Raw genomic sequence first — 15,857 nt, 5'->3', positions numbered from 1 at the left:
ATTAGAGCACTCCTGATATCACTCCAGTTCCACCTTCTTTCCTGCTAAGTGTCATCCATTTCCTTATCAAGGCGGTTTTGTGGCTGAAGGGCTCAGAGATGAAGATCAGAGCCTGTTCCAGGAGGAGCAGAGCCCCGTGTTGGGAAGGCTCCTCAGTGCATTCCAGGTGGCTGCAGTCATGCTCTGGCTGTGCCTCATGCCGTGACACAGGGGGATTCAGCTCTTGTCCAAGCACTTCCAGATAAAAGTGATCAATTGATGAGCATATTCCAACAAAAAGAAGGTTGTAATTAGTCAGAGCAGTTCAACCTGACATTCAGCTGGTTTGTGCCAGCTGTGTCTTTAAAAAGAAGAGCACTCAGGCATTGGGTTTAATCTCCTTTTAGTGTTTACTTAGCATAAATTTAATCCATATCCTATTTTTTTTTTTTTATCTTGACTTTCTTTCCGTGCTTCTATGCAAGTGCATGAGACGTGATGAGCTTGTAAGTGTTCCTGCAGCTGTGTAAGTTTGGTATTAATGAAGCCCTTACATAATTTTGACACAGATATGGTATGTGCAAGTCTGCTCTTTCTGAGCACAGCTCAGAAAAGACACCTCCCCAAAGACAGACAGACAGACAGACTGACAGACAGACAGACTGACAGACAGACAGACTGACAGACAGACTGACAGACAGACTGACAGACAAGCCCCTTTTTTCTGGGTGAAAAGCAAAGATCTGCTTGGTGCCACCACAGCAGAAATGACTGTTCCATCACTGCTCAGCTGTCTCTAGAGCAAACCACTGTCATCTGATTACCAAGCTGCTCAATTTCCCATTTTACAGTGAAAAGAAGACCCAAGCCTTTTTTAAGTTAGTGAGCTTTATTTAGTAAATAAATAAAATTGTAAGAAAACATGAATGATTGTAATAAATACAGCAGCTGTCAAAATTACACAGCCATGAAAAGCATAATATTTTTAGGAATGTTACTCCAGTGTGGTTACAGGGTCTGGCAGATTACTGGGAAAATAACTTTCTGCCCCTGAAAGAACATTTTAAATATGGAAGAGAGAAAAAGACAGAGAGACTCTGTGCGTGTGATGGCAAAGAATACCCAGTTCCTTCCCAGACAAGCCCTGATAGTTATTTGTTTATGGGGTGGGTTCTTCTGAAATTCAAGACTTCATCACAACTAATTATTTTAAAGGATGCTGTCAAGATAGAAATGAGAGATTTGAGAAATCTCCTCAGATGCCAGCAGCCAGGCTGGAGTCACAGCACGTGACATTTCACCAGCTCTGCTTGATGGCTGCAGTTTCCATGGTTTGCAAAATAAAAGTGGACAAACAGTTTCTCCTTTCCCTTCTATGAGTCTGTGATTCTCACAGAACAGTCACCATGTTGTCTGTAAGCTTTGTGTTTGCAGCTGAGACACAGGAAATATTGCAGAGGAAAAATGAATAAAGTAATTGCATCAAGGCCTTTCAGTTCTAAATACACACCTGGCTTCTGCCTGCAAGATCAGGTCCTGACTTTGGGCACTGCATCCCCCCCATCCCACAGAGGTCCTGGAAAAGCTGTAACTGAGCATGAGTTTGCTGGAAGTTCTGAAGCTGCTGTACCAAAACCCAGCTCACCTCCACTGGTGTGTCGAGCAGTTGCTAAGCAGGGAACAATGAGGGTGAAACTTGTTGCTTTTTGGGGATAAGGTGAGCATTTGAACTTCACACTCATTCAGACATTTCCAAACTTGACTTGCTTATAAAAAAATAGAGATTCATCCCTTACATCTATTTTAAAAAATAAAGACAAAACCATATCTATTAGTTCTTTCCATCATGTAAAAAGGCTTAAACATCAGAGCACATAAAAAAGAATTAAGCAAGAAAAAAAAAGATCAATACTTTCCAATAAGTCACTTGCCCTGAAGTTTCAGGAAGTGACTGAACAGCTTCAAACAAAGCTCCTGAGGGGTCCTTACCACTGCTGGACTTCCCAGGGGTTAATAACACCCAGAGCTTCATGTCTGAAATGGGAAAGTCAAACGACTCCTTTGGAAACACATGAGGTAATTTCCTCAGGGCTCACTGATTGCTGATGCAAGAGAACATCTCTTTACAGAGCACATAAATATAAGTCTAAAATAAATAGCAAGGGAAAAAAAATCATCTGGTGTAAGGAATTCAAGCTACAAATGCTGGCCACAACTCACTGCTTTCAAGGTCATCAATTAGCTGAGACACCTGATCAGAACCCCAGGGGAGGATCTGCCCTTGTCCCTGCTGGGGGAGCAGCAGAAATCCTGCACCAGGGCTGCCAGCCAAGCCAAGAGTCTGACAGGTGCCCTGCTCCACCTGGGAAAGAGACCCACAGATGCCAGGCACTGCCAGAGGGTGGGAGAGCTCAGCTTCACCCCTTGCACCCCAGGAACTGCTAACCCATGGGTGCTGGAAGGGAGCTGGGTGCCCACTCCCCACCAGCCCTCCAGGCAGGGTGGCACCAGGAGCTGGGCAGGGTCTGAGGAAGGGAGAGCAGTGCCTTTCTCCATGGTTCCTCTGCAGGGGAGGGACAGAAACCTACACCTAAACCTGGAGTATTGGGTGTTGAGATGAAATACTGGCAGCTCATGTGCAGCAGCACCCAGTGCCACGGGGCACTGGGCAGAGCACTCAGCATGCTCAGGGGTTGCAGGCTCTAGGAGACAAATCTTCAGCTGATGAGAACTGATTCAGTGGAGCACAGGCTCAGGCTCTCTGCACTTTCTGTGCACAAGAAAACATAGGGTCTTAAGCTGATGCATTTTGGTTTTTTTCTTGTAAACTGATGAAATTTGGTGGGTGATTTACCAGACACCCATATTTCAGGATTTACTAATTTGTTTCTATAATGCATTTAAGGAAAAGTGTGTCTTCCTTCACATAGGCATACTTAGGTGACTGCAGTTTGGACAAAGGGAGGAACATGGGGCAGCCACTTGCAACATTCATATCATTCACTGGTCTCTGAAATGAAGCAGAAGTCAAATCTGGACGAAATGCATCAATTATATGTTCCCTGTTGTTTTGGTCAAGCAACATAAATGTAACCTGAAAAACAGAATGATGAGTTAGTGTACTGATATTATCTATGTGCATAGCAAGAGCCAGGAAAAAATATGTTTCCCTGGCTCTAACTCAGGTGGACACAGGTGGGAATACACCAAACACCAAGTGTTCTGGTGTCTGAAAATCCTGCAAGGCAAAACATGGAATCTTGGTAGAAGCAGCTTTCCCAGTCTGTAAATGGCTGCATTCAGAGATGAATTATTAGCCAAGATTAGAATATGGGTAATTAGAGGAAAATGGGGAAACACTTCAACTCCACTAAACCCAAAAGCCCCCTTGTGTGCACTGGGAGAAGCAGTGGGTTTATGCTGGGATCAGTTGTGGAGAGGCTGCCCTGCTTACCTTGTGTCTGAAAGGCCAGGGGAGCAGCGCATCGTAGTCTCCTCTCATGACAACAAAGAACAGGGACATGTGGGTTCCTTTTCCTGCCCCATCCCCGTTCAGATAAACCCTCAGACAGACCTTGTAGCCATACTTTGCAGTGTAGAAAGCTGAAAATCAGAACTCTTCATTAGTAAAGCCTCCCTTGAAAATGAAGACTTAATTAGTGCTCTGACATGGAGGAGAAGATAAGGTCTGATGTGTTTTGCTAGAACAGAGATGAGTACAGACAGCTCAGTACTGAAGATTATAAACAATGGAAATCCAGTGGTTGGAATCCTTGAGTGCCTCAAACCTCAGTGCAAATGACTTGGTTTTAGCCCCACAAGCATGTTTTACTTCATTAAATTATTTCTCACATGGGAAAGAACTGCCACAGAAAGTCATTTGGTACCATCAGCACCAAGCTGTGGGGCAGCTAAGACAGATCCAAGCAGATGTCCCTGTAAGTAGTTAGAGCAGAGGGCAAACTGCAAAATGAAAGCCCAGAACAGAACACAACTCTGTGGAAGAGCACATCACAGAGAGCAGAGTGTTCTAGAGGCCTGGGAGCTGCTAACACACAGAGATGGTGTATGTTTTACCTGGTGAATACAAACTGACTGTTCTTCCAGTCACAGAGTCTTGTAGCTTCCTGCCAACATCTGTTATTTTCCACAGAAAGACCCCATCATAGGAAGCCTGCTCAGAGAACAGAAGGCTCTTGTGGAGGCTGCTCAGGCCTGCATCCTTCTGTGTCAGGCACCGGTGCAACTCTGCAATCTAGAAAAAATAAATCAGTTCTCACTCAACTCTCCTCTCCAGGCTGCTGTGCTGTAGAGGCAGCAGAATAGTTCTGGAGTCTTCATATACTGGAGGGCCCCCTTTGATTTCTTTTTAAGGGGCAGATACGTGTCAACACATAAGGCAAACAACTGGAGAGATGGTTGTTTGGTCTTCCAGGCATAATGCCTGAAATCAGTCAATCAATCAATCAATCAATCAATCAGTAAATCATTAAAAACCTGTCTTGCTTGCTCACAGTCTGATGATGGCAAATTCTGAGCATTCAAAACTCCCAGGAATATCTAGGTACATAAACACAGACTTAGATAACAAGTATCAGAGTTGCCCATTTTAAAATTTATCCAGATCACCAAAAGGATCCTTTAGATGTGTCCAGAACTTAACACTTCACAGCTCAAGTTCCTGTGCCCATCCCTGTCCTGATCTCAACAAATATTTACATTTGTCAGTAAGAGGTGGTGTCATCTACAGAACAAGCACAGAGACAATGCTTATCATAACTATTTACCTTCAGCTCAAGGCCTCGTATTATATTCTGATCAAGTTCACTCTGTCTCCGAAAGGCTGTGATTTCCAAGTTAGAGGTCTCCACCTCTTTATTGAGCACAGCCACAATATTCTCAAACACGTGCAGCTTATTTTCTAGCTCCAAAATCACTTTCTCCCTCACAAGTTGTTGCAGAACAGATTCATCTTCAGAAACAAAAGATCCAGGCAAACAGTCAACTTCCAGATCCCCAGTGATTTCCAGCCCCCCTGGGATCTGCAGATCAGAAATGCTTTTCCCTGCACCATTCACATTCAGCTCTGGCTGTGGGGTGAAACCCTTTGCAGCTTTGGCAGCAGTGCACAAGCTTTCCTTCATTTGCTTTATGTGCTGCAGCAAAAGCAGCATGTGGGCCCCAACTGCAGTTTTCTCATGCTCCTTCATCTTCTCTTTGCTTCCCTGTAAGAAGAAGTCACTGTCAATACACTCTCTGTACAATGACTATGACTGGCCTGGGGCCAAATGAAGTGATGTTCCCTTCAACTTCTTGGGAGAGAGAAGATACAAGTGATGAGTTTAGGCTATGTGTTCACAGGCTACATAGAAACAAAACAGTTCTCTACAATTTCTGTATCAAACAGGCACAGTCCCAACAAGATTCTCAAGTAAATCAATATTTAATTGGTTGTGCATGGAAGATGAGACAAAGCAATAGATGCCAACTAAAATATAAAAGAGACTCCTTGCTGTTTCAAGAGGCATTACCCTGCAGGGAATATCCAAAACAGAGTAGAGCAGCATATCTGATAAACCAGCAGAATTGTTATAAACATGTTTTTATCTCAAGTGAATGCATAGTAGAGGATACAGAGTACCACAGGCACCTTCCACACACTGTAACCATGGCAGTTCCAACATCACCTCTACTGGTCTACTAACAGTGGGCAGACTTTCTTTTCTTAAAGATATATTTATATCTATATATATAAAGATATATTTATATTTTTATATTTTTCTTAAAGATATATTTAAGGCCTATTAGCTTGAACACAGAGGCTGGCCTGGGCAAAGGCACAGTGCTGAGCTGTACACCATTTGGAACCTTCCTGAAGGCAGCCCCTTCACTCACCCTAAATGAACAGCCAACTTCAGAAAAACGACATCCATTCTTGTTGATTGAGGGTATAGAGCAGCTCTGTGGGGAAACAAACAAACAAACAAACAGAAAAAAAGAGAGAGAAAATAATCAAGTACCAATTGTAAGGGAATCTTTTATTTACCAGGCCACCCAGGAGCTATAAATCAGGTTAATTCAAGTCAAGGCATTAACGCAGCCTACAGTATCCAACCAACTTTGAAAATTCAAGAGTGTTGTTGATTGCAAGTTGCTTGCAGAGTCTGGCAATTAAGTGTCCACCTAACAGACCCCCCAGTGATATAAAATCATTTAATAAGTCACAGTGATCCCCTAATAAAAATTAGAAACAAACATTTCCCCATTTTTGTAAGAGTAATTGAGAAGATAATAAAGTTATTGTGGGAGCAGGGATGAGAAGGTAAGCAGGGCTACAAAAAGCACCCAGATACACCTGAGGATGTTCTCTGATGTTCATTTAATCTAAATGAACAAGTGGTACTTTTATGGACTGAAAAAAATCTTGTGTTCACATCTTTTTCCTACCTTTTCCTTCGATGATGTTTCTGTTTGCACACAGTTTTGTTCCTTACCTAGGTTGCCTTCACATGAATGTTCCTGACATTAAAACAGAGGAAAGAATTCAGCAAATTATTAAAATGACTGAGTGTTTTTACTTTGAAGTCTTTGAAACAAAGCTTGTATTTGGGAATGCAAACATGGGGATTTGGAAGGCTTTTTACAACAAATTCTGTGGTATGGGAAAAAAAGGTTACAGTAAGTTTCCTGCTTTCATAGGATGGTCAGGGTTGGAAGGGACCTTAAAGATCACCTGGTTCCAACCTGAGATCCTGTAAAGCAGATCATATAACCATCAAAATCACAATTTTACAAATACTAACTAGAGCAGGCAGAGAAAAAAAACCAATCAACATCTGAAGGCCAATCCCAGCTTGGTTGCCAAGGTTTCCTAACCAAAAAGTTAATTAGATGATAGCTAACCGGAATGAGTGGGAGGAAAGCAGTTCCTCATTGCAGGAAAACGAAGCCCGGTGAGGTGGATCTGCAGCCCTCTGAAAAGAGGAAGGTGCTCAAGGAACACCCACAGCTCAGGTTTCCTCCTCCAGCCTCCTACTGCACTTACAGGATGCCGACAGGGATTAAGTGTTGCCACCTTCTGGTACTCAGGGTCTCTCGGAAACATACACTGGATTCAGCTCTGTTAAATGTGCCTGGGTCCAGGTATTCTTTTTTTCTCTGTGAGAGTTACTCGGGTATGGACAGCACAGAGAGCTTTACTGTCACCCCAGAGAGGTGCTGCTTCCATGTCAAGTCAACCTCACAGTTCAGTGTTTGGAAAGACACCCAGTAGTGACAGCTCTGACACCAAAGCTCTCCACTTCTACTCCAGGCAACATTCTTGAGATGCTCACAACAACCCTCCTACCACGTAGGTCTTATTATGGCTTTTCTCCACTCCAGGGAAGAATTCTAAGGCTGCCAATTATTCTCATTAAATCACCTGGAGGGATCAATATTAATTATGCTACACCCAAAAGACTGTTGCCCAACATTTTGTGTGATAATAGAGCCCACAGGGTCCAAAGCTAGGTGGGGCTGGGATGAGTTTTCAAATGGAAACACACACAGTAGGCTCAGCAGGAGTGGAGCATCTCTTGTTTGTGCTGCTATTGCTTTGTTCCATGAGTTTTTAATGACAGAATGTCCTAAGCAGATGATGGATGCACTTTCCCTGTGAGTCTGTGAAGTGTATCTTCAGCAAGCTCTTCATGTAAGAACAGATAATTTTCTATCACTTTTCATCTGCCTCATACTGTGCCCCACAAATCTGCGGGTAGTTTTGGTTTGATTACTACTGCATCCACTTTCAGTATCTCTTCCCTGTCACCATCTGTGTTCTCCTGCTTCATACCTACCTCATGCTGGGACACATGATTTCAGACAGGAGCTAAAGCATGGGCAGCCCTGAATGAGCACACAGATATTTCCTTCTCAGCAGATTATCAAATACAGCTCACTTACAGCTCACTTTCCCCTCCAACACACGCATGGAAAAATTTGCAAACCAAGGAAAAATTAACTATCCTCCAAGTGCAATAGCACTGATGAAATCAGGATGAAAAAGGTCATGATGGAATATCCAAGCCCTCATCTGAAACACAGAAATGCTCTTACTTGGTATTCACTGCTGGATAAGCTCTGCTTACACCTCTGACACACGGTCACATTATTCACACATCCATTTTCCAAATGATCTGCAAGTTTCATCCTCATCACCACGTGCCCACAACCAGTGTGACAAGGGATTAAAGCATATTCACATAAACTCTGATGCTCCTGGAAGTAAAAAGTTATAAACCAAAATGTAAACTGCAGATACACTCTTACCTGTAAAGAGTTTCAATTCTGCCAGCCCAGATCTTTGCTTTACATTCCTTCTAAGCTTGGGTAAAGTCCTGCTTCATGATGTTACTGAGATTAGTGGTGAAAAATTCACCAATTTTATGGGGGGTTTTTTTGTTTATTCTTAATTTAAAAAAAACCCAATACCTTTTGATGAATTCACACAAAAGATCTTTCTTTAATTGTCTCTCTCTTGTTTGAAAATAACATTCTCCTTGGCCCAGCTTTTTTTCTAGTCTTAAAAGAGCCCAAATTTTTAGCCTGTCTTTTTATTTGCTTAGGTTTTTTTGTTATTGGTGGTGGGTTTTGTTTTTTTGGGTTTTTTTTTTTTTTTTTTTAGGCTGGTAAGATGAATGTGGTTAGCCTGCTGACATCTCTGCAAAGCATAAAAGAATGGACATCTGACATCTTCTATGCAGCAATTAGGACACAACCTTTCTCCATATTAACTTTTTAAACATTTCCTTTTCACATTTTACATCCTCTTATCTCAACACGGAAAAATATCAGCACTACTCCTTTCATAACTCCATCCAACAGGTCTATACTAAGATTCTTAAAAATATGGGATTTCAATAACAATTTACTCTGACCTCTTTTGCTGAAGCTTCTGTAGACACTGTGTCACAACTGATTTTGTCTGCAAAGGGAGATGGCTTTCCCCCACAGAACAGGCTCAGAAATGCCAATTCCAATCACACGCCCAACTCTCACATCAATTTTGCCAGAAATTCATGCTGAGAGGGGCTCCAGTTCTCATAACTGAGCAGCTAAGCAAACGGGGTAGATTTTTTCCTGAAAGAGGAATATACTCAAATAGAAAACTTGTGCAAAACTAGCAAAAAAAAGGCAGCAGTATTTCAGATGCTTGGCTGACACAGTCATACAAGGTGCACAGCAGACTCCCTGTGATGGATGCAGGAAGACCATCTGTTCCTACACCAGAGGACCAAAATAGAGCTGCTTTAGTATCAGAATTATCTGCACTTTTTTCATTATTCTATTTTGCATGGCAGATTCACAAATCTTGTCAATTTAAATCTTTCATCTGGGCCATTTCACATGAGTCTGCAAAGAATTATGAGCTCATCTAAACAACAGGAGTAATTTATACAGGAGGAAATTATTTCTCTTATAAGAACATACTGAGAGTATTCTGGAGACTGAGGTAGTCTGGTCTGTGGAAAACTGCTAGTACCATCATTGCATTTAAATAATAAATAAATCCACTGGGGAAAAAATCTTATTAGTTATAAATTTGTGCAGCATAAATTTCACAATAATTCTGGATGTTCTGCATTTGGTCAAAGCCCTATTAAAGTTCATGGCATGTTTTTAGATGCTCTGTTGGTATAAATAATGATGTCTTCACTGATTCTAATGAAGCTGCATTACTTTGTTTTTGCTGAGAACTTAGTTTCATTGTCTTTTGTCCCCATTCAAGTTAATTTAAATTAACTGTCTTTAAACATACTTCAAAATCTTTCATTATACCAGACCAACTGCATCCAGGGGTCACACAGTGTACTTTGAGGTCAGAAATCTCTTTGTTAATGGCAGCATCACCAAAAGCCTTGAAAATAAACACAGAACAAACAAACAAAACAAAAAACACTGGTCAGAAAGTAGCCCAGCATGCATTTTTTACATAGGAATAAGATGACTGCATCAAAGTTTCAGATCTTCAGAAATCTTTTCTTTTTAAAATCTATTGTACTGCCATAAATTTCTTATGGTTAAAAACTAAGCTATTTGTTGTGATATAAATTTACTGAAACTATGCCTAGCCAACTAAATCTATTATTTTAAGTTTCTTTTCACAGAAGCCTGAAATACATCCCATGCAATGAATGTGCTGACAGGACCCAAACTACAGGGTGTCACCATGTGCCACTCCTAATGAATACATTTCATTACCAGGGTCATTAACACCTCCTAAACGTGCTGCAGGGAGGACTCAGACTGTTCTGCAGTGAGAATGCATTTCTCAGGCCAGGGCTGTTTCCATTTAGTGTGGCACCATGCACTAAAGAAATGCAAACCATATGTCAGTGGGGTTTTTTTGCACCACGTAGATTTTTTTTTTTACATTCACTATGAAGAATTCTACAAGAAGAGATCTGTAGAGTTCAGTTACAGATGAAACATTTGCCAGCCCACAGCTTTTATCAATTATTATGTTCAGTTCTGTTTTCCACTATTTTCTGCAGGTACCATAGCTGTAAAAATACTTTCTGGCAAGCAGACACTCTATTTTTTTTTTTTCTAGGGATGCTCCACCTGTAAATCTGGTGAAGTTATTCCCTCCTAAACTGTAGTCCAGTGATGACAGTAGAGCAGCCCAGATAATGGTTAATGATAAATTAATAAACTGTGAACTACAACTTACTCTGTCTTGTGCCAGCAGACTTCCCTCACTTGAAGTGCTGGGGTCTTCCTCTTTACATTTCTGGCAAATTGCATTTTTATTGTTCCTGGCAAAAGAAGAGAAGAATAAGGTAACAGTCACTTTATCATTCAGGCAAATAATGAACTAACCCAGACCAAGAAGGTCACCAGAAAAGCAACCATCCAACCAGAGCATAACTGATTCCAAACTGTACTAATTAGCTGATTTGAGCCATCTAAGATTCCAGTGGGAAGATACAATAATTCCAGTTACATTCTGCTGACAGTTTTCTGAATGTGTGGTTTATGTTGCTATATTAAGGGGCTAGATTGACAGTAATGGACTTATGTAAATTGGTCAAATACATTAATTTAAACACATTTTTGCATTATTACACATTGATCTTCAAATCACAAGTGGCCAGGGTACTGGCTCAGCTTTTTAGGTGTCCCACACTGTGACCAGAGCTGGGACTGCAGGAAGTGGCACACAAACCAGCTCACTAGTACCACCCAGAAGGACTCTTCCTAGCAAAGACCTACCTCACAATCCAGGAGAGGCAAGCTGAGCAGTATCTGTGTCCACAAAGTGTTTGCAGGGCTTTCTTCAGAACATTATTACAGTTGCTGCACAGGTACTTCTGATCAGGAACATCTTCACAAATGCTAGTGGGATATCCAAAAGGAAATTCATTTTCATCAGGAGAAGAGCTGGGGACATCTTTGGGGTCTCTGGTTGTTTTCTCAGCCATCTGAAGTAGACTACTGCCAGAGAGAAAGAAAAATATAGGTGTTTAAACAAGCAGACACATACTGACTTTGATGTAAAAGAATATAAGAAGTATCAGAGCCCATGAGCAGCTCCAAACCTGTGCAGCACTGAAGTCATCTGCTTAACTGAGCCTGTAGCTGACACTGTGACTAAATGTCACAGTGGGGTTTGACTAGGTACCAGCAGGAAATTACTGTACACATTTAAAATTTCCCTCAAACACAACATGAAAATAGACAATATACTAAAATGAAGGCTTGGGGCTTTCTTTCCAGGGTTTTTTTTTTTTTTCAGCTTGTAGAAAGACGAAATAAATACTGCCATTATCTCAGAGCTGCAATCCCAGCAGCCCACACCACACAGAATTATTTCCCATAAAGTAAATCCCCAAGCACCTTCAGTTCCCAGCAGCCAAAATTCACAGTTACACTTCATATTTGCAGAACCTGAGCAAGTGATGTGACTCTCCTGAGCCCATAAAACTAGTGGTGAAATGAAAAAGGAAATCTCAGGTCCACAAATAGCTTAACACTAATGCTGTGCTAACCAGAGCCACACACACAGGTGCTGTGCACGTCTGGCACCGGTTCTGGGGAGCAGGAGCTGTGCAGTTGAGTATTTTTGGAAATGCAACCAAACAGCATTTTCTGTGGCCTGGCTCAGGTAATTCCCTTGGCCTCTCCCGGCATTTGACAGGCAATTTAGCAACAAACACAGGGCCTGCCCAGCCTGCCAAGGGCCATCAGTTAAAACCGGGGATACCAAACGTGGCCTCGCGGGTTGAGGAAGGCACCGGGGCTCGGTACCAGAGGATGCCGGGGCAGAGACCCACGGGCAGAGTCCCGGCGGGGGGGGCTGAAGCTCAGCCCCGCGGGTGTTCTACCCCGGTAACACCCGGTGATGGGGCCGGGCGGGCTGCGGCGGGGCTGCCAGACTCCTTCCGAATCCCCGGCGCGGCCCTGCGGAGCGGCAGCAGCCCGGCTGGCAGCACCGAGGGTGGGCGGGACCCCTGGGGCAGAACCCCCGGCTCCCCTCGGGGACCCCCGGGGCGGGACCCCCGCTCCCTTTGGGGATCCCCGGGGCGGGACCCCCGCTCCCCTTGGGGGTCCCCGGGGCAGGACCCCCGGTCCCCTTGGGGATCCCCGCGTCGCGACCGGGGCGCGGCGGGAGGCTCCCAGGCCGCGGGGCCCGCGCTCCCTCCCGCTCCCCTTACCTGAGCCCCGGCGGCGGCCCCGGCAGCGCCGCGAAGGAGCGGGAGGGCGGTGGATGAGCGAGGCCGGCGGGGCGGGGCCGGTGCCGGTTCCGGTGCCGGTGCGGCCGTGCCCGGTGCTTTCGGAGCGCCCGTACCGCAGACAGAGGAAATGCAGGCGGGCGGCGGGGCTGGATTCGTGAGGCTGCTGCTGCCTCGCTCAGGCCGGGAGGAGCGGGAGACCCGAAACGCAGCTGCGGGGCCGGGAGGGAGAGGCCCTTCCCAAACCCAGCGAGAGCAGCACGGCTCGGGGAACCGAACCCCGGGACAGGGCTGGGGAACTGACTTAGGAAAGGCCCGAGGTAAAGGATTCCTCCCAGGAGAGGTGAAACGCAGCATGTGTGAGGAGCAGGCTCCTCGGGCCGGTGCCGTGATGTCTGACGGACCCGGTGAGCCCGGCTCTGTAACTGGGTCAGAACCTCCTGCCAGGGACAAACACCCTCTGCACACCTCTGCCTGCCGGGGAGGGAGAGGGCGGATTGAAATTCCCTCTGAGCTCGGCTGGGAAACCTGATGGAGTCACAGAATGTCAGGGCCAGCCTTGCCCTCCGGCTGCTCACAAACGCGGATAATAACACAGCGCAGGGCAAGCTCAGCAACTTATGCAAATCCCTTTAAGATGCTCGCAGTGCAGGAAGGATTCCTACAAAGCCAGGTTTCACTATTAGAATAAGGCTCCTATGACAAACCTCCTCGTGAAGTCACATGCCACAACCCCAGTGCCTGGGGTTCGGTCAGAAGAAAGTTGCAGCTCAACAAAACAAGAAAAAGTAATTGAGCAGGATGGGTGTGCAATTATCTGATCACACAGAGCATGGCACCTGCATCTGCAACCTTTTTTAAGAGCCAAGGTGTTAAGAAGGTTTGACAATGAAATTGTAGGAGAAGAAAATTGTCAGTTTAATTGAGGTTCTCTTTAAGGCTCCCAGTTTGAGTGCCAAAATCGACCTATGGGAGTGGGAAGACTTTCCCTACCAATACTTGCAGAACCACGTGTTATGTCTCTTCATTTCCACTGCCTTCTCTCATGTAAATGTATTTGTAGATGTTCTAAGAGCAGAGTCACCGGAGTCATGAGTTAACTAAAGTAAAAAGTGTGATACTGTCTTATTGGTTCTTCCAGCCTGAAACACTTGCTTTCATTGCTTTATCATTAGGGTTGTTAAAAGTCATGGCAAGTTAATCTGGCACAAGCAGTTTCTTCCAGGATATGAGTTAGGAGCTGAAAAAGTTTTAAAAATATTCCTGGATGTATTGTTTTTAAGCTTTCAGAATATAAAGAGGTGTAAGGTAATTTCAGAAAGCTCATTGTTACACCCATGGGTCAGTTCTGGTTTGGGATGCATCCTCTGTTTTAGCCTGCTCCTTATCTTTTGCCTTGAGACTCCTCAGAAGAATGACACCTCTGTCTTAAAAGGTGCTGAATTACACGAAGAAACTAACAATAAGTTTTTGGTACTTTCCAAACTAGAGATATTTCCTCTGGTAAATTTCCCCTATATGAGATCAGTTAACTGAAAACAGGATGTGGCTCGGAGAGAGACTAAAATTTGAAGCTCAGCTTTATTGCAGGAGCCATTCCACCACTGCACAGCACTGCAGGGCACTGGGGTACTGCTCAAGATGAATGAGAATTTTTCCAAGGGAAAAAAGCTCTTAAGGGAATATTTAATTTTAGTATTATCTCTTTTTTAAAATAGTCCGAGGGATTGAGAGTTTTTATGAAACAGATTTCTTAGTAGGATTAGAGATGTAATTTAGGCTCAGATGTTAAGTGATTTAAAGATTGCAGTCAGAGTGCAAATAGTATTTCCAGGGCTGATATCCTCATTTCAGAGAGATGCCTCATTCTACGAAAAACATAAATTTCAGTTAGTATAAATTATCTGGAAATGTGCACATGTTCTAGGAATCCCTGAAAAACTGGTAAAACAAACAAAGGAAAACTTGCTAGTAAAAGATCCAGTCCCCATGAGATGCAGTACTTCTAGGAACTGGAGCTGAGTGCTCCAAGTCAAGATTCCTGCCTGTTCATAGCTCTGATATTAAGTAGTTCTTTAATTTCTGTGTTATTGCTTCTTTTCTGACTTAACCTTCCCACAAAATTAGGAGCACAACAGAGTAGCTGTGTGATCTCATCAATTCATCTTCCAGATTTAAAATCCCAGCAGGCATGAAGAGTCAGGAAATGTGATACATTGTTATCCTCAGCAAACCTGACAGCTTTGCCACAGTGCAATCCCTGGTCTACAATAAAATCTTTTTAAACAGTTTTTGCTCTATCTGCCTGTGCCCAGTGCCAGTTGTAGCTCTGCTGTGTTTCAGAGATATCCTGAGGAGCCAGCCCAGCTCACATTACAGGAGATGGAAAGTTTCCCACTATCTTCCATAAGAGTTGGACTGTAATCCTCAAAGAGACATCAGGATTCAATTTTTTCCTTTCTTTATCCTCATTCTGCCTCAATATTTTTCCAGGTCATATTATTTTTAACATGCTTTTCTCCTCAGCTTCCCAGTAATTTTTCTTCTCAAATAATAGATGATCTGGAGCACCACTTCAGCATTTCTCAGAGAAAAAGCACCCATAAAATGGACACTACATACAATTTATCTTATTTCAGTGACTCACTCAAGTGGTTTCCACAATACAAGCCCAGGAATCACCCTGAAGAATGTTTTTCTCTGTTATGGTGGCCTTGAGAGTTTCCTACAAGCAATATTGCTTCAGAATAAAACATTATTAAGGGATTACTGAGCCTGCCCCTGATTTTAGACAATCTAACTGGGTAGATCTTGACACTAAGAAGCTTCTTGGTGGTTTATCTGATCAGGTCACTGTCTCCCTACCAGGACAAACATGGGGTACAGAGTCATGAAGCATGGACAGTTTCACCAGATTAAGAGCTGCTTTTTGCTGCAGCTTTTCTACATTAAGGGCTTGTTCTGGTACTTGTGGTTATGCTTCTGTTTCTCTTAGCATACACAGAGCCTGATCTAAACTGGAAAATTCTTAGCTGCTTATTTCCATTCTTAATGCTTTGGAAAGAACTCTGGGAACGGGAGCTGTGCCCACCAGGAAGCTTGCCAAAACACTTTTCCAGTGCTCTGGATGTAACATGAAAAAAATAAATTAAGATTCAACAT

The 15,857-nt window shown here is 43.5% G+C and overlaps 1 protein-coding gene across 2 annotated transcripts; it reads right to left on the bottom strand.

Annotated features, from left to right (window-relative positions):
- Positions 1 to 849: 849 nt before the first annotated feature.
- TRAF1 (TNF receptor associated factor 1) lies at positions 850 to 13,326 on the bottom strand. Of its 2 annotated transcripts, XM_071766059.1 has the most exons (11): positions 12,678 to 13,093; positions 11,236 to 11,457; positions 10,694 to 10,778; positions 9,779 to 9,877; positions 8,077 to 8,238; positions 6,427 to 6,498; positions 5,875 to 5,940; positions 4,767 to 5,204; positions 4,057 to 4,234; positions 3,434 to 3,582; positions 850 to 3,073 (listed from the first exon to the last, which is right to left on the bottom strand). In XM_071766059.1, the coding sequence occupies exons 2-11, from the start codon at positions 11,442 to 11,444 to the stop codon at positions 2,858 to 2,860; spliced, it is 1,674 nt and encodes a 557-aa protein (XP_071622160.1). In that variant the 5' UTR covers positions 11,445 to 11,457; positions 12,678 to 13,093; the 3' UTR covers positions 850 to 2,857. The 2 variants fall into 2 exon arrangements, with proteins under 2 accessions (XP_071622160.1, XP_071622161.1); XM_071766060.1 differs by lacking the exon at positions 4,767 to 5,204 and having other exon boundaries at positions 12,678 to 13,326.
- Positions 13,327 to 15,857: the final 2,531 nt, after the last annotated feature.

This window comes from Heliangelus exortis, chromosome 22 (genome assembly GCF_036169615.1).
Source record: "Heliangelus exortis chromosome 22, bHelExo1.hap1, whole genome shotgun sequence".
NCBI classification, from domain to species: Eukaryota; Metazoa; Chordata; class Aves; order Apodiformes; family Trochilidae; genus Heliangelus; species Heliangelus exortis.
Note: the sequence above shows the minus strand (reverse complement) of the source record. Positions and strands in the feature narration are given on the sequence as shown.